The 25,033-nt window shown below is 35.9% G+C and overlaps 1 protein-coding gene across 2 annotated transcripts in view; it reads left to right on the plus strand.

Moving 5' to 3' along the window:
* nfrkb (nuclear factor related to kappaB binding protein) overlaps positions 1-25,033 on the plus strand; it is a 25,841-nt gene continuing 808 nt past the window's right edge. The window contains exons 1-23 of one of the 2 annotated variants that reach the window (XM_056445686.1): positions 1-157; positions 241-442; positions 518-645; positions 2,722-2,893; positions 2,970-3,077; positions 3,145-3,218; positions 4,602-4,686; positions 4,779-4,953; positions 5,032-5,143; positions 6,345-6,471; positions 6,580-6,657; positions 7,071-7,150; positions 7,229-7,275; positions 7,397-7,457; positions 7,580-7,754; positions 9,835-9,941; positions 10,024-10,147; positions 12,618-12,697; positions 12,823-13,037; positions 16,982-17,258; positions 18,790-18,999; positions 20,828-21,574; positions 24,893-24,999. In XM_056445686.1, coding sequence (XP_056301661.1) covers positions 32-157; positions 241-442; positions 518-645; positions 2,722-2,893; positions 2,970-3,077; positions 3,145-3,218; positions 4,602-4,686; positions 4,779-4,953; positions 5,032-5,143; positions 6,345-6,471; positions 6,580-6,657; positions 7,071-7,150; positions 7,229-7,275; positions 7,397-7,457; positions 7,580-7,754; positions 9,835-9,941; positions 10,024-10,147; positions 12,618-12,697; positions 12,823-13,037; positions 16,982-17,258; positions 18,790-18,999; positions 20,828-21,574; positions 24,893-24,999 — 3,617 coding nt within the window. In that variant the 5' untranslated portion in view covers positions 1-31. The remainder of the gene's footprint in view (positions 158-240; positions 443-517; positions 646-2,721; positions 2,894-2,969; positions 3,078-3,144; positions 3,219-4,601; positions 4,687-4,778; positions 4,954-5,031; positions 5,144-6,344; positions 6,472-6,579; positions 6,658-7,070; positions 7,151-7,228; positions 7,276-7,396; positions 7,458-7,579; positions 7,755-9,834; positions 9,942-10,023; positions 10,148-12,617; positions 12,698-12,822; positions 13,038-16,981; positions 17,259-18,789; positions 19,000-20,827; positions 21,575-24,892; positions 25,000-25,033) is intronic. The other variant, XM_056445687.1, reaches the window with a different exon arrangement.

Below are 25,033 nucleotides of genomic sequence, written 5' to 3' on the forward strand. Positions count from 1 at the left end.
ACTTTTGCTGCTGTGAATGGTGTAGGTGAAGATGGATGCACTGGATCACATGTTAACAGACCCACTAGAGTCTGCAATGGACCAGGATGGACGTGTGATGGAAGAGTGCATGCTGGGAAACTGCAGAGTTCGAGTTCCTGAAGACCTCCTGGAGGATGTGAGTTTTCAACTTTAATATTACAAATCATTTGCCTTTTTCTAAACATTAAAACTAAATGGTGTGTTTTTGTGTGAGAGCAGCCAGAGATCTTCTTCTCGGTGTTGAGTGAAAGCACATGGACAGGTGTTCTCACAGACGCTCAGCGGACACATCTTCGTCAGCTTCTGCCTCAGTTCCCGGACGAGAACATTACAGAACAGAACAGCATCATCGGGGACCTTTTCAACAACCAAAACTTCTTCTTTGGAAACCCCTTGCACATTGCCCAGAAGCTCTTCAGAGGTTACTCCATTTCACATTTAATTTCTCTCCCTATATTTTCATTAATAAAATCTCACTTAGATTTTCTTTTCATAGATGGTTACTTTAACCCAGAGGTGGTCAAGTACAGACAACTGTGTGCCAAATCACAGAAAAAAAGGCAAATCTACTCCCTTCAACAGTATTATCACAAGCTACTCAAGCAGATATTGGTCTCCAGAAAGGTAAGCTAAATCGCAGACCTCCTAAATCAGAATTTACACTGTATTTTGCAAAAGATTGAAATAAATGAATACTTTTTTTTTAGCAAGGATGCTTTATATAAATTATATTTTAAATTAAACACATTCCCCATCATTGACAAGATAGCTTGTCAATTGAAAGACAACACTTTCTTGACTTTTGCGAGTTTTTACAGCAATTTCTATTTTAGTTGTATTATGGTAAAGGAAGCCCTAACGCAACTTTTTTGTAAAAAAAAAAAAAAACACTGCTGGGGAAAGAAGTGGAAAAATAGAGTGATTATGTCAAACTTTTAGTTAAATAATGAAATATTAATTAAAAATCAACATAAAACATAGGTTAAAGACTGGATCATTTAGGTTTGCCATCACAGAAAAACATTTTTAGTTGTTACAGTAAAAAAGTGTTTATTATTAATCAAAAAGATGTAGCCTTAGTAAGGATAAAAGATTTAATTCAAAAGTTTAAACAGTTTAATTACTGTAGTGTCTGTCCTGATACTGGGAAGTTCAGTGCTGGATTTGTACTTGGTAAAAAGGTAGTAAAAGCACAATTTATGTCATGTGATCTACACCAGTGTTTCCCAACCCTGTTACTGAAGGCACACCAACAGTCCACATTTTCAACCTCTCCTTAATCAAACACACCTGAATCAACTCATCAGAACATTAGAAGAGGCTCCAAAACCTGAAGTTAATGGGTCAGATAAGAGAAACACCGAAAATATGTACTGTTAGTGTGCCTCCAGGAACAAAGTTGGGAAACACTGATCTACACGACCTGACAAAAGTCGTGTCGCCTATCCAAGTTTTAGGAACAACAAATAATAACTTGACTTATAGTTGATCAATTGGTTTCAGAAGTGGCTTGTATGAAAGGCAAAGGCCTCTAAATTACACTTATTTTACCAAAATAAAATATGATCATGCTATGATTTTTAAATATTTAATTGGGACAGTAAGGTCTGACTTTGCCTAGATAAAGACTTCTCACTTAACAGAAATAATGTACAGTATAGAATATAAAGTCATGGTGCAGTGGAAAAGCAATAATATTGTGAATGACTCACACGAGCTTGGACGACGGCGTCCATACATATCCGCAATGACTCAGACAACTTATTAATAAAGTCATCTGAAATGGCAAAGAAAGCATTCTTGCAGGACTCCCAGAGTTCATCAAGATTCTTTGGACTCTTCTTCAATGCCTCCTCCTTCATCTTACCCCAGACATGCTCAATAATGTTAATGTCTGGTGACTGGGCTGGCCAGTCTTGGAGCACCTTGATCTTCTTTGCTTTCAGGAACTTTGATATGGAGGCTGAAATATTAGTGTTATCCTGCTGAAGAATTTGCCCTCTCCTGTGGTTTGTAATGTAAAGGGCAGCACAAATGTTTTGATACCTCAGGCTGTTGATGTTGCCATCCACTCTGCAGATCTCTCGCATGCCCCCACACTGAATGTAACCTCAAATCATGATTTTTCCTTCACCAAACTTGACTGATTTCTGTAAGAATCTTGGGTCCATGCGGGTTCCAATAGGTCTTTTGCAGTATTTGTGATGATTGGGATGCAGTTCAACAGGTGATTCATAAGAAAAATCTACCTTCTGCCACTTTTCCAAATGATCAACTAGAAGTCAGGTTATTATTTCTTGCTCTTACAATGAGGATCGATGACAAGACTTTTGTCAGGTAGTGTACAATAGGTTGACACAGGCCTGACATGCAATGAAAAAGGCCCAAAATGCAGTCAAAATGCCCCTAAATAATTTTTTAAGTGTAATAAAGTATGGCAGTTTCTGAATTAATCTTTTTGCTGGTGGTATATTGCCAAATTATTTGTCCGTGAAAGACTTAAATCAGCCAAGGTACTGCACAAAAGCACATTCACCATCACAATATTTTAAATTCACAGTATCGAAAGCTTTCCAATTGTTTTATTTCTGGGTCAAACTGGCACATAAGCTCTAGTTTGTGTAACCTCCACTCTAACTGTATGTAAACAACTAATTAGCACCTGTGAATTGTGTATTATTTTTTCCTTTTTTAATGCAGGAGCTGCTGGATTTGGCTGTGCGCAGTGGACCTGAGCTTGCGGTCAAACGCAGATATCCTGCTTCTTCTCATAAAGAGATGCTGGAGCAGAGGGTGAGACGTCGAGTGGGACACATACTGAAAGATGTCAAAACAGAGTGTGGAGATAGTAATGTGTCATCTGATGAAGATGGTGAGGGTTAAACTCTTCAGCACCATTGAGTGGTCATGGCATGTTGATCGAAGTTGTGATTTTATGTTTATGCAAGCAGATTCAGCCTCTTGGTTACCTGTTCCTCAGTCGCCCTCCTCTCCAACTCCAACTGTTTCTCTCAGAGTTCTTCCCAGCCTTTCTACTCAGGACATGAAAACCAGAGGTCAGTTAAAGATGCTTAAACAAAGCAGTATGAAGTTATTAGAGACTAAAGATGATTTTCCGTGCAGACAAGCCTGAGCTGGGTGAGAAGGAACTGAGAGCCATGCTGCACCGTCACAGAGAGAAAAGAAAACGACAGCCGGTGAGTTTATTGTTGTTTTTTAATAATGTTATTGTTTTTTTTTTCCTTCAGCAGGATTTTTATAATGTTAATACAGTTTTGTTTGTGGCATTTGATGGCCCTTACAATTTTTGCCTTCAAGAAACTCAAAAATGCAAAAATAAATTCTGAAACTTAGTAACAATAAACAATTATTTAACTGGAAACATTTAAGTTCGTAAACATGCAGCATGTAGATAAAGGTTTTTTTATTATATTTTTGTTAATATGATATGAAGATATGGCCTTTTAAAAGCATACACCAAATCATTGCAAGGATATTATAACATTAATATTTACTAATTTATAAAAAATTTTATCATTTTCATTTATATATTTTTATATTTAATTGATAAGTATAATTAATTTATAATGTAAATAAATGGAATATAATAAATAAGTAATTTAACAGATAAATATATTTATCTGTCTGTATTTAATCATTATTAAAAAAAATTTTTGATTTACACATTTATACTTCAGTTCTTTTACAAATATATATATTTTATAATACATGGAAGTTGATATCTGCCTCTTAAATATTAGAATAATGGTTTCCTCGATCGAGGATGATTTTTTTGGTGGTCTGTAGAATCTTTAAGCTTGAAATCCCTTGCAGTAGATCAGGGATTCTCAATCGGTGGGCCTCAGCAATCCTGCAGGTGGGCCGCGAGATAGCTTAAAATGAACTCTCAATATTATACTATAATTTTCCTATTTTATTAATATGCTATATTAAAATGATCGAAGTATTGCACTTTCTTCTGTTCTCTGATTGATTACTTCAAACTGACGGGAAAGGGAAAGTCTTTCTTTGTGTATTTTTGTGTAAACTATTTAATATATCCGCATAATTGTCCAAATTAATGTCCTGTGAGTGTTTTATAATAAGGACGCGCACCCATACAGGAGGATCTACCGAGGCTCAATAGTGCCATAGAATGTAAAATAAACTTGCATATAAGCTTCAGATGCACTCTGGCAAAGCTGTTCACTGTTCCTGTCGGCAGTCTCCAATACTATATAGCACTGTATAGCAATCTCCAATACTAATAGCAACCTGTACATATATTCATTTATTGTAAATCGCTGTTCATAGCTAATACAACCTGTATATAATGTTCATAGTACATCCATCTGTAAATATTACCATAGTTTTTCTATAACTGCACTTTATAACTTATACCTGTATCCTGCACTTGCTGCTATTGCACTGCTGGTTAGACCTAAACTGCATTTCATTGCCTTGTACGTGTACATGTGTAATGACAATAAAGTTGAATCTAATCTAATCTAATATCCACCCCTGAACCCCTGCAGTAGATGATACAACATAATTATAATCATAATTGATGTCATTTTTAGGATCACCCTGACCTTATGACCTCAGACCTTCATCTTGGTGATATCATGTCACGAGTCAACATCGGCAGAAAAGGATCAGTTACGAGTGAGAACGAACGATAAGCTCTGTATTTCCTCCCTAAATATGAGCTGCGTGAAAAAATCAAAAGGCTTAATGTCTTGTTTTTTTCCCTGTAGCTGTCTTTGACCTGGCCGTACCTAAAAAGAAGATAAAGGAGGAGAAGAGGAAGAAAAAGATACGGCCTATTAAAATAGAATCGGAGGAGGTCTGTGATGTTCAGATGTCAGCTCCACCCATGAACCCAGGCCTCACTGATGCTCCCGCTGCTCCTCCACAAAGCGTTAAAGAAGAGTAGGTCTTTCTACGCTGGATTAGACCTCATCCAAAACTTTCAGCTCTGAACTCATGTATTTCTTTCTCCTTCAAAAGACCCATCGATGAGCCACAGACGAGCCCTGACACAGTGGAAGAGATAGCCATGAGCTTTTTTCATTTGCTGGAGGACATCCTCAGACTGGAAGGTCTAGCAACATCCTCAACGGTACGTACTGCAAATGTATTAAATATATGTATTTACAGCATAAACATATAGTCAGTACTGGTTAGACATTTAGACATACTTGCTCCTTCTTTATTATCAAAAATGTCCTTATTTTGTTTAAAGGAACTCTCTGCTTTTTTTGACAAATAGGCTCGTTTTGCAAGGCACCTAGAGGTAATTAGTTGTAATTGATCAAATCTTAGTCCTATACCTTTATTTATTTACCTAGCTGGAGTTTTTTCAGGTGCTGCATAATATCATTGCACCAGCTGCAGCCATGGGCAGAATGAAAGTATAATTCATAGTCTGATTGGTCTAGAAAATAGCAACTTTTCATTGGTCAATAGCAACTTTTCATTCACTTTCCGTTGGTCGTAGTACATGATGCAGCTACAGAATATTTATGCCTAGTAAAATTATGAAAATTCTTTCAAAATTAGTTTTTGATTAAGATGCTAATGGTCTAATCCGATCCAATGGTTTATGCTAAGCTAAGTTAAAAGTTCTCATGTCAGACCAAGAAATTGATTTATGGATTTATGGATTAAAAATGCTTAAGAAAAAAAAAATAAAAATGATTTAACTCTCGCTGACTTGACAAAATAAGCCCATTTCTAAAAAAAGATGAGTGTTCCTCTACTATTAAAATTAGGGATACCTGATATGCCCGATACCAGTTGTCTTAATATTTTGTCGATGTATTAATATATAGGTTGATTAATACAAATCAGGTTTTGAGTTTTTTCTGGACCCAGTTACAAAAACTAAATGCTAACAAATTCAGCAGACAAACAGATTATTAAACTTTAATCTCATAAAACAAGGTAATTGTCTTTCAATTTGCAAATCATTTATAAAGTGCAAATTTGTAAAAGCTGTGGAAAAAATCCCACATTGCACATTTAGTCTTAGTTCTAGCATAAATTTTGATAAGGCATTGAAACCAGATTCACGCATCTGAAGTGGATGAATCAGGAGCAATAATCCTAATGTTTATTCTTATAAATGCTCAACTACCTTTTGGCATTTCTTTAAATCATGAAGTTTTGTGTATAAACCTTGCGGAATGCTGGTTTATGATATGGTAGAAAAAACTTGCAGAATTAACCAAAGGGTGTTTAACAGCATTTCACTACCTTCACTTCACATTTTCAACAATATGAAATGTAAAGTATGGTTGTCTTTTTGTTGTTGCTTTTAGATGGAAGAGAAAGTCCAGCAGTGGCAGTCCTCTCCAGCAAGCACACTCAACCCATGGTTCTCTATGGCCCCCTGCTGGTCAGAGGTGGTAGTGCCCGCTTTACAGTTTCTAGCTGGAGAGAGCAAAGGTGCAGTATGCCTGAATCTATCAAATTCAATCAATTATTCTAGGTATACATTGAATGATGCGTTTTAGTATTTAGCCTAATGAATATTATCTTTTCATCTTTTTTTAGCTGGTGTAATGGCTCTGCCCACTGGCTTCATACCTTTTGTGGAGTTCAAGGAAGTCTCCCAGCAATGGAAATGGATTGGTATGATGATCAATGATGATATTTTCTTCCAGGTGCAGATCCTCCAGAAGGCATTCTAATATGCTGATTTGGTGCTCAAGAAATACAAAATTGTAAAATGTAATAATAATAAATGTATATAAATAATAGTATAATTATAATAAATAGTATTATTACATTTTTATATTAATTAGTAGTATTGAAATCGGATTGAGATTTTAGTGGAAACCATTTTTTCAGGATTATTTTATTAACAAACAAAATTAAAAGAACATAATTCATTTGAAATATACATATTTATATTTAAAAAGAATCACTTATGGTTAATTTATAATACCAATGCTGAATAAAAACAGATCATTTTGTTTTAGAATGAAGATATAATTATATAATTGTCTTTAATAGAATTCATTTCTTTGCACTGATGTGTGCAGGTTCGAGTCAGGATGGGGATAAAGATCTGAGTGCCCTGTGCCAGTTATGGCTGGAGTCAAAGGATCATGTGATAGTCAAGGTAGTAGAGGGCTTCAATTCTATCCCACAATGATGGCATGCTATTTTCTTAAATTCAAATTTGATATGTGTTTTACAGCAAGAAGGAGAGGAAACTGCAGAACTTACTCCTCCAACACCCAGAGTGTGAGTTTAACTGTGGATTACAGTGTGTTTATTTAGCCGTAAGCTTCAAACATAAACCAAACACCTTTTGTTCTTGTAGTTTACTCTAGCTTTTCATTCTGTTTCTTCTATTCTTCATTAGATGGACTGACTATGTGGTGAGGCCTAGTACTGGAGAGGAAAGGCATGTTTTTCAAGAACAGGTTAGTCTCTGGGTTTTGCCAAGCATACACTGTCAAATGCATATTTTTCCGGATTGCTGCGCTGCTTGTGGAATGTAGCCTGTTATTATTCTTTCAGTCACTGATATGTTTCTGTTCTTTAGGAACAGCAGCGTTATGATCAGCCTCACAAAGCCTTCACCTACCGAATGCATGGCTTTGAGTCTGTGGTGGGACCAGTCAAGGGAGTTTTTGACAAAGAGACGTCACTCAATAAAGCAAGAGAACATTCTTTGCTGCGCTCTGACAGACCGGCTTATGTCACCATACTGTCTCTTGGTAAATAATGAGTCCTTTTTGTAGTTTTGTTAGGGGTGTTAAAGTATTATTATTGGCATGGTTTAGTAATGATCTTCTCCATTTATTTATTTAGTTAGTTAGTTAGTTAGTTAGTTAGTTAGTTAGTTTGTTTGTTTGTTTTTTTGCTTCAAAATTTTGTTTACCTAAAAAATAAAAATGTCCTCATCATTTATACTCCCTCAATTATTATAATATTAATTATTCTCCCTGTTAAACACAAAAGAAAATATGTTGCAGCGTTCTGGTTGCTGGCAGCCATTGACTTCCATATTAGGAAAAAAAATTACTATGGAAGTCAGGTGGGTGCATTTATCAAAATGTCTTCTTTTGTGTTCAACAGAAGAAAGAAACACAAATAAGCTTTGAAATAGTGAAAGATGTGTAAATGATTGCAGAATTTCCATTTTGTGGGTGAACCAACCCTTTAATTGAAAAGGAGAGTTCACCCTAAAAACAATTAAAGGTATAGTTATATTTATATTTTGTACAGTAATGTACAGATGAAATTGTTAGCAGTTTACTCACCCTTAAGACATCCAAGATGCAGGTGATTTTTTTTCCCTCAGTTGAACTTAGGCCTGGGCGATTTAATTGAAAAATAATCGAAACCGACGTTCAGAATATATACTCAATAAAAAATTTTCCAGGTCAATTTGTTCAATTACTTTCCCTACTGTGCATGGAGTCACGTGACCCCGCTCTGTTAAGGCTGAATTTTACTTATTATGTTATGATTTATACTTATTATTACGATATTATACTTCTGCCAAGGGCACGTGTACAATCTGGCGCAGCCTTCGCATACACGCTCACCTCTCAAAATAATGTACTTGCACATCACAACTACGCGTAGCGCAAGCTTTGTGATTGGTCGGTTTGATATCGGTGACGACGGTGAGTGGCGCAAAGTGTTTTAATTTCAGTTATTCAACATTGATGTTCAATAAATAATCATAGATAGTATGTGTTTTCTTCAATTATTTTAAAATCAAGTAATCCACCCAACATTCAAAAATCTCTCACTTGTAATATGCGAGCATATTTACTGTACAAAATTTGTCAGTGAACTATAAGGGCAAAAACATGAAATAAATACATCAAATAATCATTCATTAATCGTATTCGAGTTAAAATGTTCAATTAATCGAGATTTAGATTTTTGGCCAAATCGCCCAGCCCTAATTGAACATTAAGTAAGATTGGTGACACTCTATTTGATGCCTGAATTTATGTAGTATTATTACAGTATTATTGTATTATAATGAAAATAATATAATGAATCATGAATACTAATAACAGTAAGATTATCAAACATAATTTGACACCTAAAAGTTGGACCATCCAATGGACCATATACAGTATATTTCATAGTTTCATATTTTCTTGCTTTCTTAAATTGATAGTTCACCCAAAACTTTACATTCGGCCATTTATTCATTCTCCTCTTGTTCCAAAACTGGTTCAGTTTCTTTCTTCTGTTGAACACATAGATAGAAATATTGAAGAACGTTGGAGAAAAGCTGCCATTGGTTTACTTAGTATGTTTTGTTCCTACCATGGATGTCAGTGGTTGTTTTGTGTCCAACATCCAACATGCTTTAGAATATCTTGTTTTGTGTTCAGCAGAAGAAAGAAATCAAAAGTTTAGAACCACTTAAGTCTGAGTTAGTCTAAGTCTGTTTTCACTTTTTGGGTATACTATCCCTTTAAAGTCTGTAAAGTATATAGAATATATACAGTATATAGTTAATAGGGAATTCCACATATATTATAATGAAATTACATTAATTAAACTTTTTTTTTTATACAGGCTTATTAAAAAAAGTGTTACCAGAAGACTTTTAGAGTAAATTTCAAGCAGCTAACCAAATTAATACCTATAACTCCTGGTGATACATTGAGGTCTTATAAAGTAAAGATCCGTGCAAGTAAACATTATTTGCTGGGTTGATTAATTTTTTTAAATGTCCCTATAATAATCCTTAGATTTGATTGATTTTGTATTGAGGGCAAATTAAAAGGAATATAATACATACATTTACTGTTTACATGAATGCAGTTCGAGATGCTGCCGCCAGACTCCCTAACGGAGAAGGAACTAGAGCTGAGATTTGTGAATTACTCAAAGACTCCCAATTCCTTGCCCCTGATGTCACAAGCGCTCAGGTCAGGCACGTTTGTCATGTTGTTGTATTTACTGTTCTAGCACGTTAATCAGTTTCACACCCACACATTTTTGTATTTTTAGGTGAACACAGTGGTAAGCGGTGCCCTCGACCGCCTACACTACGAGAAAGACCCCTGCGTGAAATATGACATCGGCCGCAAACTATGGATCTACCTGCACAGGGACCGAAGCCAAGAGGAGTTTGGTAAGCAGCCCTGTAAATCAATGCAGTGATTCACGTACTGCAACGTAAAGGGCAAGAAGTTTCATTGCTACAGGCAGATTGTGGATCAGAATGTGTATACTATATTCATGTTGTTCAACACGTATAACAGGTTTAGGACTCAGAGAACAGCAGGCTGTATCAGATTTCCATATGCTGCTGTTGGTAAATATGATCCTGCACAGTCAGACATGAGAGGATGATGCCAAAATTGTAGATTTAGTATTATAGACCCTTTTCACATTTCTGGGTTTCTCAGTAGCGGAAGACATCATGGTTGGGTAAACTTAGAGCGCAGTGAATGGGAGGGTACAACAAATATTTTTTTACAACCCTGTTTGCTGAAATAATAAAAGAAAAATGCCACGATAGTGTTATCAAGACTTTCAGAAAAATGGAAAAAAATTTGTGAGATTGATGACGGCAGCCAGAGGAGAGAATAATGTCAAATTTACTCTCAGCCCCATAGACGCTGCATTAGAAACACAGTGCATAAGCAGTAATTAGTTTTTTGTAATTTGACACAAAGATGATATAATACAGAGATGCCCAAACTAGCGCCCGCAGGCCAAAGATGGCCCATGGTCCGCCAACTAAATAGAGAAAAGATGGACAAATGATTAGGAAGGTTGGCCTAAAACACATTTTTTTAAGATGTTGACCAACTTTAATTTAATACAGTTTAGTATATTTAGTTTCGGTCCACCACCCTCAATCAAGTTTGGATTTTGGCCCTTCATAAGAAAAAGTTTGGGCACCCCTCATGCAATACATACATACATGCATGCATATAAATGGTCATATGTTTTTGAAAAAAATCTAAATATTAAAAACTTTAAAGGATTTAAGATTATGATGAGCGTTAAACATGTCACAACACTCTTGTGAGAAGGCTCCATTATTAAATGTAAAATTATTTATATTTAAATTTTTTATTATTTTTTAATGTATTTTATTTATTTTTTTTAATTTAAGCTTTTTTTGGTTATAATTTAGTGCTTAAACTTTCACATTTTTACTAATCTTACTAATTTCCCTGGCCGTTTACATTTTATAAATGTTAAAATTTGTAATAGTAATAGATAGGTGAAGTGCCCCATTTATTATTTTTTCCTAGTTTAACTTTTATGTGTCATCCTGACTGTGAAAGAGTTCAGCATAAATGCAGTTATTGTCTCCAAAAGGAAAGAACAAATATAAACCATATGTTTCCTGCTGAAACCTATGTAGATCTGTTACAGATTTACATATTGCCAGCCCACGATCTTTACTGTGGTCTACAGAAAACCTCTGTTTTGACTCAAAAACACTGTAGTTGTTTGCTGTGGACTGGAAGAGTTCAGTTTGTGTTGAATTTTGCTGTTTTCTGCACATTCATTCATTCATTTTATTTTCGGCTTAGTTCCTTATTTAATCAGGGGTCGCCACAGCGGAATGAACCGCCAACTTATTCAGCATATGTTGTACGCAGCGGATGCCCTTCCATCATCAACGCAACACTGGGAAACACGCATACACAGTCTTTCACACAGATACACTACAGCCAATTTAGCTTATTTAATTCACCTATAGTGCATGTCTTTGGACTGTGGGGGAAACCGGAGCACCCGGAGGAAGGCCGCGCAAACAAAGGGAGAACATGCAAACTCCACACAGAAATGCCCACAGAACTAACCCATCCAGGGCTCGAACCAGCAACCTTCTTCTTGTGAGGTGATTGTGCTACCCACTGCGCCATTGTGACGCCCTGTTTTCTGCGCAATGAAAGCAAATTCCTTTTTTTGCATGCACATCTATAAGATAAGGACTCTGGCTTGACTTGTTTTGCAGTGTAATTGATGCCATCATTACTGAAGGTATCATTGTGATTACAAGTGGAAGATTTGTGGCTGTAGAAGACCTCCAAAACAAAATCAAAACCCCTAAAATAGCATTATAGGGTTGGCGCAATAGCCTAGTGGTTAGCACGCTGACGTATGGTGCAGTAGCACTTCAAGGCGTCCCGAGTTCGAATCCCGGCTTGAGGACATTTGCCGTCCCTTCCCCATCTCTCTTTTCCTCTTTGCTTTATGTCTGAAGTACTGTCCTATCCACCTAATGAAGGCAAAATGGCCAAAAACAAATCTTTAAAAAAAAAAGGGGGGCTTTATAGGGGCAAAAACAACACTGCATGAAATATTCCAAAGCTTTTATTGTCATAACACTAAAGTATACAATGAAATTTAAGAGTGTTACTCTTGGGGTTTGTATAAGAATATTAGGGGCAAAAAAGTAGCAATAGCTGAGATGCACAGCCCTGCACACCAGATGCTTCCAGAATTTTTTCCTGACTCTCAAACAACTATGCAAATGAAGCTTTAAAGCAAAAGGGTATACATTTGCTTTTATACTTTGCAAATACAAAATGTTAAATAGATCCAGGCTCTTATCGTGATCATCTCTCTTGAATCAGAGCGAATACACCAAGCCCAAGCTGCAGCTGCCAAAGCCAAGAAAGCTCTTCAGCAGAAGCCCAAACCAGCACCAAAACCTGTACGTTCTGCCTTTTACACTCCTTTTATTGCTGGCATGCTCATTTGAAATGTAAAGCAGCATTTTTGGTCACTGCTGATTTGCTGATCAACTGTTGAGTATGTTTATGTTTGTGTGTATTGTAGAAGGCAGGCGGTAAGGAGCCAGGCAGTAAGAACGGTGTTGCTGAGACTGGTCAGAGCACAAGCAGTGAAGGAATAGCCATTGCTGCCACCAGCTTGTCTCAAACTCCATCCACCTCTACACAAAGCACTCCTGGAACCCCTAAATCACCCCTCCCTCCCACAGCAGCCATTCCAACTAAAGTAGCCGCTCCAGAGCCTGTCAAAACCAATCCCAGGTCAGTGGATGATGAATGAAATACTTACATTTTTAGTTCAGGTCATCTGCAAGGCTGGTCATATGTCTTTCAAAACCCACATGACTGTTGTCTTTGTTGAAATACTAAGAAAATTATTAATCGGAACATTCCAAAGAAGATTTACGCTCATGAAATTCCTAGAATCTTTCATTTTCGGTTCAAGTCATGCAGGTTTGAAGCAACGTGAAGCTGAGGAGACGACAGAGTATTCATTTTAATTAACATATCCCTTTAACCTGTGTATTTCACAGGAATAAAATGAGTTCATAATTGATAAAAGACAAAAAATCTTTTGTCAATTCCATATGAATTCCAATATTTTGCCATCCATAATTGCTACACAGATTTTCCAACAAAATCAACATAAAGCTGCTTAGTTGTGCCTTTTTGTATGTGTTTGTTTTTAATAATAATTTTTAAATTATTTTCTTCAGCTTTAGTTTGTATAGGATAATGGAGGTTACAGACAGGAAAGTATTGAGAGCAGAGAGAGGGAAAGGGTCAGCAAAGGATCTCGAGGCGGGAATCGAACTCGGGTCACCGTAAACACTATGGTGCTAAATGTTGCCGCACTTAACCATTAGACTATTGGCGCATGATTTTGCTGAAGATATGCTTTTGTGACAACCTTATAAATACTTTACTTTAAATATTTTACTCACTCTTAGGCTATTCAAGATGTTAGTAAAACAATAAAGAAGTTATTTATTTATTTAATTGTATTTTATTTTTTGTTTAAACTGGTCATTGGGGATAAATAAATTGCAAGTCAACATCTATGAGCACTTTAAGAGTAAAAAAACATATCATGTGTCCTAATTCTTCTACATATCCTTTGCCTAAAAGTAATTTTGAGTGTATAACAGTAGAGTATGCAATATTTGAGACATGCTACTTCCTCATTAACGGACCATTATGCTGCTTAGTTACATGTAAATAATCGTCACATCATCCACATTTCTTTCATATTAAATTTCCTACTACATTGCAGATTCAGCAGCAGATTAATTTGCTATTCACGGGTCTTTCATGCAGAGAAATCTCCTCAGATGTTTGCATAATTATACATTCAATTCAATTCACCTTTATTTGTGTAGCGCTTTTACAATGTAGATTGTGTCAAAGCAGCTTCACATAAGAGATCATCATAAATTGAAACAGTGTAGTTCAGTTTTCAGAGTTTAAGTTCAGTTTAGCTTAGTTCAGTATGGTTTACAGTCTTTCCCAATTGTTTACACACATTTTCTGAAAGCATGTCTCGTATTGTCAGAACTCTACACACAAATCACAAAACACACACACATTGGGCAAAACCCTTCAATTCTTCTGCAAAATGAAACTTTACATTCAAAACAATGTGATTTCTTCTCAAAATGGTATTTTGTTTTCAAATGACACACACGAGCATGAATAGACATTTATAAGAACAGTTGAACACTGATGTGCTTAATGTAAAAGTTACAGTTACAGTAAAAAAAAACCCAGCTATACTGCATCCTCCTTTCTGTTTTGGTCTTGCCAAGCAGTGGGGGAAATATCCACTTGCATGGCGAATCCAGCCATGAAAAGCATCAACTGTAGCTTGAAGAAGGGGTATACGTGTGTGTGGATTTCGGACATACACTTTCCATCCCCAGGCAGAAAAAAATTCCTCAATAGGTTTAAGGAATGGAGAATATGAAGGGAGATAAACAACTAAAAAACGTGGGTGGGCTGAACCAGTTATGAACCAGATGAGCAGGCACCTTTCATAAACATGCACAGGCACCTTTCTTTATACAAAATGAAACTTTATTGACTAATCTAAAACAAACTAACACCTAACAAAAACATGCATTCATACATGTTGTAGCAAATAGTAAAGGAAGAAAAATAAGAGTTTGAGAGTGAAATGATGGAAAAACCTCGGATGTTGTAAGACCAAACCAAGCGAACCAAGAATAATCAATTTAACCCTTCTATGCTCTCTTTAGGGTTACAGTCAGTGGCATAGCACAAAATGGTGAAATTGAAAAGTGGTGGCGGGTGATGACGGCGATCGTAAACTGAAGAGCAGGGAGTGGGGGGTTGAGTGCTCTCCTAATATCGAAAAGTGGTTTGGGAGGATGGGGCGGTTGTAAGTGCTCATAAAGCCGAAAAGTAGGTGTGGGAGACGACCACAAAGTAGATCTGGTAGACCTCACACAGGGCCCGCTACGCCACTGGTAACATTTAGTTTACACCAGTTCAGTGGTAGTCTGGAAGTGTTACTTGCGTTCCTTTTGTTATGTGAAGAACTCCCTCTGTTGAGCAAGTGGTTAGCTGGTCATCAGTTCTTTTGTCCTCGTGAGGCTTGGACTGGTGTGGAGTTGGTCATTTCAAGTTTTGAAAGCTGCAAAAAGGCTAGTCGGGATGACTACTGGTGCACTCGGAATGGGAATTGCGGCGCACTAAACTTAACTAGATTCTTGGTGGAAAAGAAAGAAAGAAAGAAAGAAAGGTATCGAGATGGGAATGTCTGAACTGTGCGATTAACCCATATAGTCTGGATCCCCGCCTGCTCATTGGAGTTCTCTGGGGTTCTCCGTGTTGGGTTCAAGTCTTTCTCTTGTCTGTAGTCTTCTTCTAGCTTTTCTGTTCTTCTCTGGCGTGGGGTGGGGCCTTAGGGTGGTAGCTTTTATAAGGATGGTTTGTACCCACCCTCCCGGGCCAAGTTAACCAATGAGAAGTTAAACTTTTGGTTTTGGCATGTTCATTTGCATTGGCATTTTTGGTGTAAACTGATTCAGAAATGTTCAAGTTTCTTAAAATGTTAATATGTTGCAAACGTATTAACATGAAATGTAAACAATCATACAGTACACCAAAATTAGCTTTGCAGGGACATCAAACATGAACTATCTATGATCTTGTTTAGCTGTGGTAGAGTTACACATTGGTTGCAGAAGAATTAAAACTTAATTTCAATACATGAGCAAGAGACGTAAAAGTTTAAATGAAGAGATTAAAAGAGAAAGAGAATAAAAGTTTACATTAAAAACATCAGTCTTAAGCCAAGAGTTTCTGGAAGTTCTCTGGGTTTTTGTGTGTCCAGTCCTAAGTGCATTCCTTTGTGTCGTAAATACCTTGGAATTGTATTACAACTGACCATCCAGTTCTGGATGGGAGAAGCTGACGCTGTTTGCTGACACATTTTTTGAATAAAAGCAAAATGATTATGTCTAATCGGCCATATTTGTTACAGATCACAGGATAAAAAATTTTAAATAATGTTGAGTTCGACTTCGTAAGAGTTGTTATTAGGGACCCACTGTTTAGTTCAGATAAATCACATGTTTGTTTGTTTGTTTGTTTGTTTATTTGTTTTACTATTAAAGTGTGGGTAGCCGTTGACTTGCATTTTATAAATCGAGTGGACCACAGTTTCACCTAAAAGTCATGAATCTACATCTTACATCTTGAAAATGTCATGAATCTACATTCTACACCATAAACGTGAAAACTTAAACAAATTACTTGTTACAATTACATGAATTAAGTTTGACAAACCTAATTTATGACAGTTTTCAGTAAAATTAATTAGTTCTTTTAGGTGTAACAAGTTTATCAATAGCGAACAATACTTGTACTTGCCACAAAACATAAAAATATTATTATATGAACATGAGAATGAAATGATTTGTTCTGTACTGCATGTACTGTTCCATTCCTGTTCACTTAAATAAATTACTAAAACTTGTTAAACCTAAAATATCTAACTTAATTTACTACTGAAAACTCTGATAAATTACGTTTGTCAGGTTTAATTAATTTAAATGTAACAAGTCAAAGTAATTTATGTTTTCACTTTTTTCAGTGTACATCTTGAACAACTAAAGTTGAGGATTAAAATACATATCTTTATTTGACTTTCATATTCACAATCATCTATTTTTTTCTCCCAGTGTCCTGTTGGTGTCTCCTCCTACCATGCCTCAGTTAGGAACCCTGCTCTCTTCTAGTCAGCCCAGTCCACAGGTCTCCCAGCAGGCCTCTCCGCAGTCTGCCACTCGGGTAGTGGCGCACTCAGCTGCCACCGGCTCTCTGCCTCAGGTGCGAGTGGTCACTGCTCAGCCTGGTCTTCAGACGTCTACTGCAGGCCAAGCAGCAACTCTAGTGCACCAGAGCCCTCATCACATCAGAGTGCCGGTCACTGTAGCCCATGGAAAGAACATCACGCAGGTGCATTACAACATCTCATCTACTGTATAATAATAATAATAATAATAGGTCTCTCAATCACCAATAATTGTGTACATTTTTGGTATTGATACGCACATTTGAACTTTCCACTTAATTCAAACTCGTTCTTCTGATTTAAATTGGAGTCTTCAGAATGAGCAACCACATACATGTTTGTAATTTGCACAATACATGCCCAAACCAGGTCATTATAAGGGCTTTCCAGTTTTTTTTCTCAAGGAGGTGGAAGCCAGAAATAATAAGGTCCTGGGTTTACGTGATTGTTGCATACACATGGTATAAGTTATTTTTGAATTGTTTTATACATTAGAATAAATTTTAGTTTGAAGTTTTTTTTAGGTCTTTTTAGATTTTGAACTATATACAGCAAAGCATGAGATCCACCCAACTGAAAGGTAAATATAATAAAACAGTAATAATGGAATAATAGGTACAAAATCAAGACTGAAGCATGTCTGATACAGTTTCTCTGATAGTTAATCAAAATTATACAATTTTCTTACCGGCGCCATTTATTTTGGTTGTGGTATGTTTCAAACTAATAATGTCTAGTAGGTAGAGTTTTCAAGAAACATCAACTGGAGTAGAGAGATCCAGCCATATGGATAAAATTCTTCGTTGGTTGATGAATTAAGAGAGTGATGAATCATCCAGCAGGAAAAAAAGTAATGGGTCACATTGAATCTGAGTTCTCATTAGATCTGATAGTAGGTATCATACCGATTATGAACGTTTTTGATGAATCATGACGAGGGCCAGACAGAATCAGTTTATATTTTTTACTGTTTCTGTGGAGACTTTTGTAAAAAATCTATGGATTATGCAGAATGATTTAAGCAGTATCATAACAAGAAAGAAAACTGAATATACTCAAAAAAAAAAACCCTTTTTAACCTTTTTATTTAAAGTTTACAATGCAAATCCAATTAGATCCACTTATTTGGTAAATAAAGCAAGTCTTATACAATAGATCTACTTAAACTGACTCTGTGGTCAGTTGTTTTGGAAGATATAAACAGATGTTTCAATATAATATTAACAAATACTTTCTCTGTGAATATACGTTTTGAGTTTTTACTGCAAATGTCACATCCAAAACACTGGAATTGCTCATATTTAGCATTATCAAATAAGATTTCTAGATTAACATTATTGTAAATAAATCATATAAACACTATAATATTACTATTATTAAATCACAACAATACTAGTGAAATTAATTTAAAAACAGAATAAATATAAATTTACACACATTTACCCAAGTAAATTCATAGACTCAATTATGTGTTAAAAATCTGCGAACCTGTGGATTTCTGCACACACAGATTCTGTGTAGGCTTAATCATGACTTATTCGTGAAAACATCTGTATGCACATTTTAGGCAAAATGTTTAGTGAATGAGACCCAATGTTTGTGCCTTCTGTGTTTTCTTATAAGCAGATGATGTGTTTAGCAATGTCCAGTGAAATGCATGATTCTCATTCTTGTTTTTCTGTCTGTTTTGAGCAGGCAGTGGTGTCTCTGCCATTAAGAAACCAGTCTGCAGGAAGCCCCATTCAGGTGCAGGCTTCTCGTGGTCAGGCCAGTCTTACTGTTCCAGGTCTTGCCTCTGCGGTCACAGTAACCAAACCTCAGACGAGCTCCCCTGCCAGCCCTGCACACAGCCAAACAGCACCTGCAGTACTGCAGGGAGTCAGCAGCCAGAGTATAATCAAACAGGTACAAGAGGACTCAGAGAACATTTTAGTTTTTTATTTATTCTTGTTTTTTTATATCTATTTAGACACCGAAGTATAGAAATTTAGTTACCGCTTCACTTTAAAGTGTTCTTCACAATTCATTCAACTACTCAGTAATACTAATTAATTACATGTACTGTACCTACTTTGTGATTAGGGTTACGGTTTAGGGTTAGTTGCATATAATTATGCATAATTCATCTTATGGTAACAATATGAAACGTGTAACAAGAACAAATTATCCGCCATTTATTTTTAAAATTTCAAAAATAAAAAAAAGGGGCCATTAAAACAACACCAGTTTCAGCTAAAAAGTGAAAAGGAAAATGCATTTTCAATGTGCCATGTAGAGGAGTTTGATTTGACAACATTGTCATCTGTAGACAAAATATTTAAAAAAAAAAACAAAGCATTATTGTTTCATTATTGTGTAAACTAAACATACCCTTAGTTTCCAGGATGGATGACACATATTTGCTAATAATAAAAATGCTAAAATTAGGTTTGCACATTAAAAAATCTAATTCTAAATGAAAAAAGTAATACATAAAGCAGTAAGAACATAAATAAATACGTTTGTTTAAACAAGATATGACTGGTCAAAACCTTTTACTAATAAACATTTTGGAACTGTAAATACAGTGTACTTCTTCTACCTAAGAATTTCACAGTATTAATGTTCCTCTTCTCTAGTTTTCTTGTTTTTGTTATAATGATACAATAAGTAGTTTAATTTAGTTTAACTAGTTTGAGTTAATATTAATCAACAGAATACTTGGTTTAAGAAGAGGGTTTGGTTTAGGTTTATTAAATATAATCATACTTAACTTACTGTTTTTACTAAAGTACATGCATACACTCACCGGCCCCTTTACAAGGTACAATGGGAACTAATAAGGTACACCTTATGAACTTATTAAGGTACGCCTTCAGAGCTGCCATAATCCTTCATGGCATAGACTCAACAAGGAACTGGAAATATTCCTCAGAGATTTTGGACCATATTGACATGATAGCATCACGCAGTTGCTGCAGATTTGTCGGCTGCACATCTATGATGCGAATCTCCCGTTCCACCACATGCCAAAGGTGCTCTATTGGATTGAGATCTGGTGACTGTGGAGGCCATTTGAGTACAGTGAACTCATTGCCATGTTCAAAAAACCAGTCTGAGATGATTTGCACCCGGTGAGGTCTGCTGCTGTAGCCCATCCGCTTCAAGGTTTAACGTGTTGTGCATTCAGAGATGCTGAATTGAACTCAAATGATTTGAGTTACTGTTGCCTTTCTATCAGCTCGAAACAGTCTGGCCCTTCTCTTCTGACCTCTGGCATCAACAAGGCATTTGCGCCCACAGAACTGCCACTCACTGGATATTTTCTCTTTTTCGGAGCATTCTCTATAAACCCTAGAGATGAAAATCCCAGTAGATCAGCTGTTTATGAAATACTCAGACCAGCCCATCTGGCACCAACAAACCTGTCACGTTTAAAGTCACTTAAATCACCTTTCTTCTTTCTGATGGTCGGTTTGATGTGCAGCAGATCGTCGTGACCATGTCTACATGCCTAAATGCATTGAGTTGCTGCCATGTGATTGGCTGATGAGAAATTTGCGTTAATGAGCAGTTAGACAGGTGTACCTAATAAAGTGGCCATGCAGTGAGTATACATACTTTAAATATCTATCTATGACTTGTCCTCTCTCAATTATTTGTCATACTACTAATGATTTTCATACAAATAATTATCACCTAGAATGTATCAGTGTATCATTTCCACATCAAGTCTCACTTCTGTTTCACCCAGGTCGCGATCACTGGTCAGCTGGGTGTAAAAACCCAGAGCGGAGCAGGAATCCCTCTCACCGCCACTAACCTACGCATTCAAGGCAAAGATGTGCTCCGGCTTCCCCCTTCCTCAATCACCACAGATGCCAAAGGTCAAACAGTGCTTCGCATCACTCCGGACATGATGGCCACGCTCACCAAATCTCCAGTGGCCACAGTCAAACTCACCCCAGACATGTTGAGCAGCGCCACAAGCTCAGGCAGCAAAAGCATCTCTGCGACGTTACATGTGTCTCAACCACAGCCTTCACCACCCACCTCCAACACCACTGCATCTGAAAACCTGGCAGTCAAAACACCAGCAACCCTAGTGAAGGTTCACCCCGAATTAAAGACCGCCTGCGACACGGCCATCCGACTCATGCCCGCTTTAGCAGTCACTATGGCTGATTCAAAGGCCCGCACGTTCTCAACCGTCACCTCGTCTGACTCTAAAGCAGGCACCACCATTCGGATAGTGCCAAACCTTGGTGTCATCCCTCAGAAACAAGGCCAGGCTGTCTCAATCGGCTCTACAACCACTAGTACGAAGCCTATCACCGTGTCATCAGGAGCGGCCACTGTTACCATCGCTACCAGTGGAGTGGCAGGGGCCAAAGGTGTAACGCTGGGCACCGCTGGCACAGGATCTACCCTTTCACTGGGCACCGCTGCTGCTACGGTCAGACAAGTGCCAGTCAGTGCTACTGTCGTCACCACACAAACTGTGAGTTTAACATTTATAATTCATTTCATAGATGTCTTTTGAAATTAATAACTTTACAATAGCATTACAGACGTTTTAGACCTGTCACACAATGTTTTTGAAACCATTTATTTTAAATTTGAAAGTTGGTAAATAAAGCCTTTTAAAGGGATAGCGCACCCAAAAATGAAAAATCTGTTGATTCTGTTGAGCACAAAAGAAGATGTTTTGAAGAATGTTGAAAACCTGTAACCATTGACCTTTATAGTCTGAAAAACTAACATGGAAGTATAGAAGTCAATGGTTACAGGATTCCAATCTTCTTAAATATATCTTCTTTCATGTTCAACAGAACAAAACATATAAAACTGGTTTGGAACAAGTAAATGGTAAATAAATAATGACAATTTTCATTTTTGGGTGAACTACTTAAACAAATGTAAAGAAAAATACAACAAAAACAGGAATATTTTGAAATAGTAGTACAATTTTGATGAACTTATTTCAACCTTTATAGTGTAATCTATTCCTGAGATGGTAAAGATGAATTTTCAGCATCATTGCTCCAGTTTTATGTGTGAAATGATCTTTCAGAAATGATTGAAACATCCTGATTTGATGCATAAAAAGCATATTGAAAAATTGTTAACACTATACTATATATTCTCATTTGGTATCTATAGTTAATGCATTAACACACATAAAACTGAGCAATATTACTTTATAGACCTTATTAACCTTTGTAAATGTTAAATAATAAAAATATTCATGTTCGCCATCTTTCGCCATTTAGTGAAGTTTTTTTTCCCTCTCCGCTGTCGCCACTGGCTTGCATGGTTCGGGATCTGTAGAGCTGCGCATCGTTGGATTTGCTCTTCAATATTTGGACTTGATTATTAAACCACACTGAACTGAGCTAAACTGAACTGAACTTAAACACTACAAACTGAACTACACTGTTCCTATTTACTGTGACCTTTTATGTGAAGCTGCTTTGACACAATCTACATTGTATAAGCGCTATACAAATAAAGGTGAATTGAATTGAATTTAATTCCTTTTAGGTCACAGTGCATTAACTGTTGTTGAGTCATTCAATTTTTGACGTTTAACAATGCAGTAGTAGGTGCTGAAATGAACTAAAACGACTAAATGCCGTAGAAACATTTTGCGTTGTTTCTTTGTTAAAATTATCAAATATAGTAATATATGAGCAATTCCATGCAAATGTCAAAATTAAGTTTTTAACAAAATAGTGAAACTGTTTCTACATTTTTTGTGTAAGTGTAAGTATTTTACAGTACTTTAAATATACTCAAAAATGTCTATTTGATTTACCAAAGTCACACAAGTGGTAATTTCACATCTGTCACATCCACAACGGAAAAGTGTCACATCCATAACAAAGCTTTTTCCTCATAAATGCAAAAAATGTCAAATAAAATAAAATCAATTATTTTTGTTACATAGTGAGCCACCCCTTATCCTTTTGATTAGCATTATTTTTTTTTGGATTGTGCAGTTTAATTCACAGAATTTCTATGTTGTATACTGTAAACTTGCTAACTTTTTTGTCACATCCATATCACGTTTAATTTTCTTATTTAAAATATAAAATATGTTCACAGGCTGACATTTTTCAGATCTCATGACTCTGTGGTCAGTTGTTTTGGAAGATATAAACAGATGTTTCAATATGATATTAGCAAATACTTTCTCTGTGAATATACGTTTTGAGTTTTTACTGCAAATGTCACATCCATAACGCTGGAATTGCCCATATTTAGCATTATCAAATAAGATTTCTAGATTAACATTATTGTAAATTGTTAAATTTAGTCCAAAAATATAAGACTAGGTAAAAAAGTAAAGAAATAAACTTAATATACTTGATCTATAAGACCGTATCAAAATATTAAATCATTAAAATATGTGATTGAATCATGTTGACATTGTTTTTATCTTACTCTAACTTACTAAAGCAAGTTAACCACGTATTATCTGCATTTTGTGTTAAGCTTTATAAGTTATTCTTGCATGGTTCGGGATCTGTAGAGCTGCGCATCGTTGGATTTGCTCTTCAGTATTTGGACTCTCAGTAGTGATTATTAAACCACACTGAACTGAGCTCAACTGAACTTAAACACTACAAACTGAACTACACTGTTCCAATTTATTATGACCTTTTATGTGAAGCTGCTTTGACACAATCTACATTGTATAAGCGCTATACAAATAAAGGTGAATTGAATTGAATTGAATTATTCAAAGTTTACAAGATTTAATGTTTTTTTTTTTTTTGTCAGTTTTAAAGGATTTGTGAAGTTAATAAACTTAGCATACCCTGTACCAGGTCCGTGACGTCATTTACTTCCTTTAATTCTTTAAATTTTAAAGATACTGTACTGGCCCAATACTCCCATAAGTGGTTCCGTCCTCTCATCAATTAGAATAGAATAACTTTTGCATAGATTTTGATAGAGACATTTCTTTTCTTTTTTTCCTGTGATTACTGACATGTGCAGGAACCAACAAAATTAATTACAGCAACCTAGACCATACAAAACCTAAATGGTAGACTTTCAAATTTGAGTTTACTAAAAAAAAGCACCTCTTTTTTGAAGGGATTATAACACAGACAACAAATACAATTGTTTTAATCACTTACAGTAGTGTTTTATGAAAATTCAAAGGGTTTTCTTTAAAATGATACCAAGCTTTTGCATTTACACCTTTGCATGTGGATTTGGGAAACTTTTGAATTTACATAGGCAAAATCTAGGCGGAAAACCCAAAATAACACTTGACTTTAAGAGGTTAACTTAGTAACTAATTTTAACACTATAATACATTAAATTACACTTAAAATATAAATTATATAATATACATTATTCAATGATAACATTGTTAAATACTTGGCGATAATAATTAACTACAAGTGCTGTTATATTTTGAATCACAATTAAATAATTTCTTATCATGGCCAGTTATCAGTTTCTGGGGGGAAAATGCTTTAAATACAATGCTTTTAATTATTGTAATGCTTTAAAGGACAACCAAATATTAACATTTTACTCGAACCCATACCATCCTTTAAATCCAGAGAATTTTCGAGTGGTCTCTTAATTTAATTCAACGCAACATATAAATATGCATAATTTATTGTTCTTATATAAGTATATATAAACTATTTAACCATATCACGTTAAAATAAAGCATTACCAAAACAATTATAAATTGCCTATTAGTACATTAAACAGGAAGAATAGTTCACTAGGTCACTATCTATTATCCAAATCACCGTCACAATGTCTAAAACTGTAATCTTGTTTTTTTCAGGGCAAGCTTCCAACGAGGATCACGGTGCCTCTCTCCGTCCTCAGCCAGCCTTTAAAAAACAAGAGTGTGGTCACCACCCCCATCCTCAAAGGGAACATCAGCACCAAGTGAGCCATTCAGTCTCCTCATATGTCATTTTAG

Source organism: Danio aesculapii, chromosome 21 (genome assembly GCF_903798145.1).
Source record: "Danio aesculapii chromosome 21, fDanAes4.1, whole genome shotgun sequence".
NCBI classification, from domain to species: Eukaryota; Metazoa; Chordata; class Actinopteri; order Cypriniformes; family Danionidae; genus Danio; species Danio aesculapii.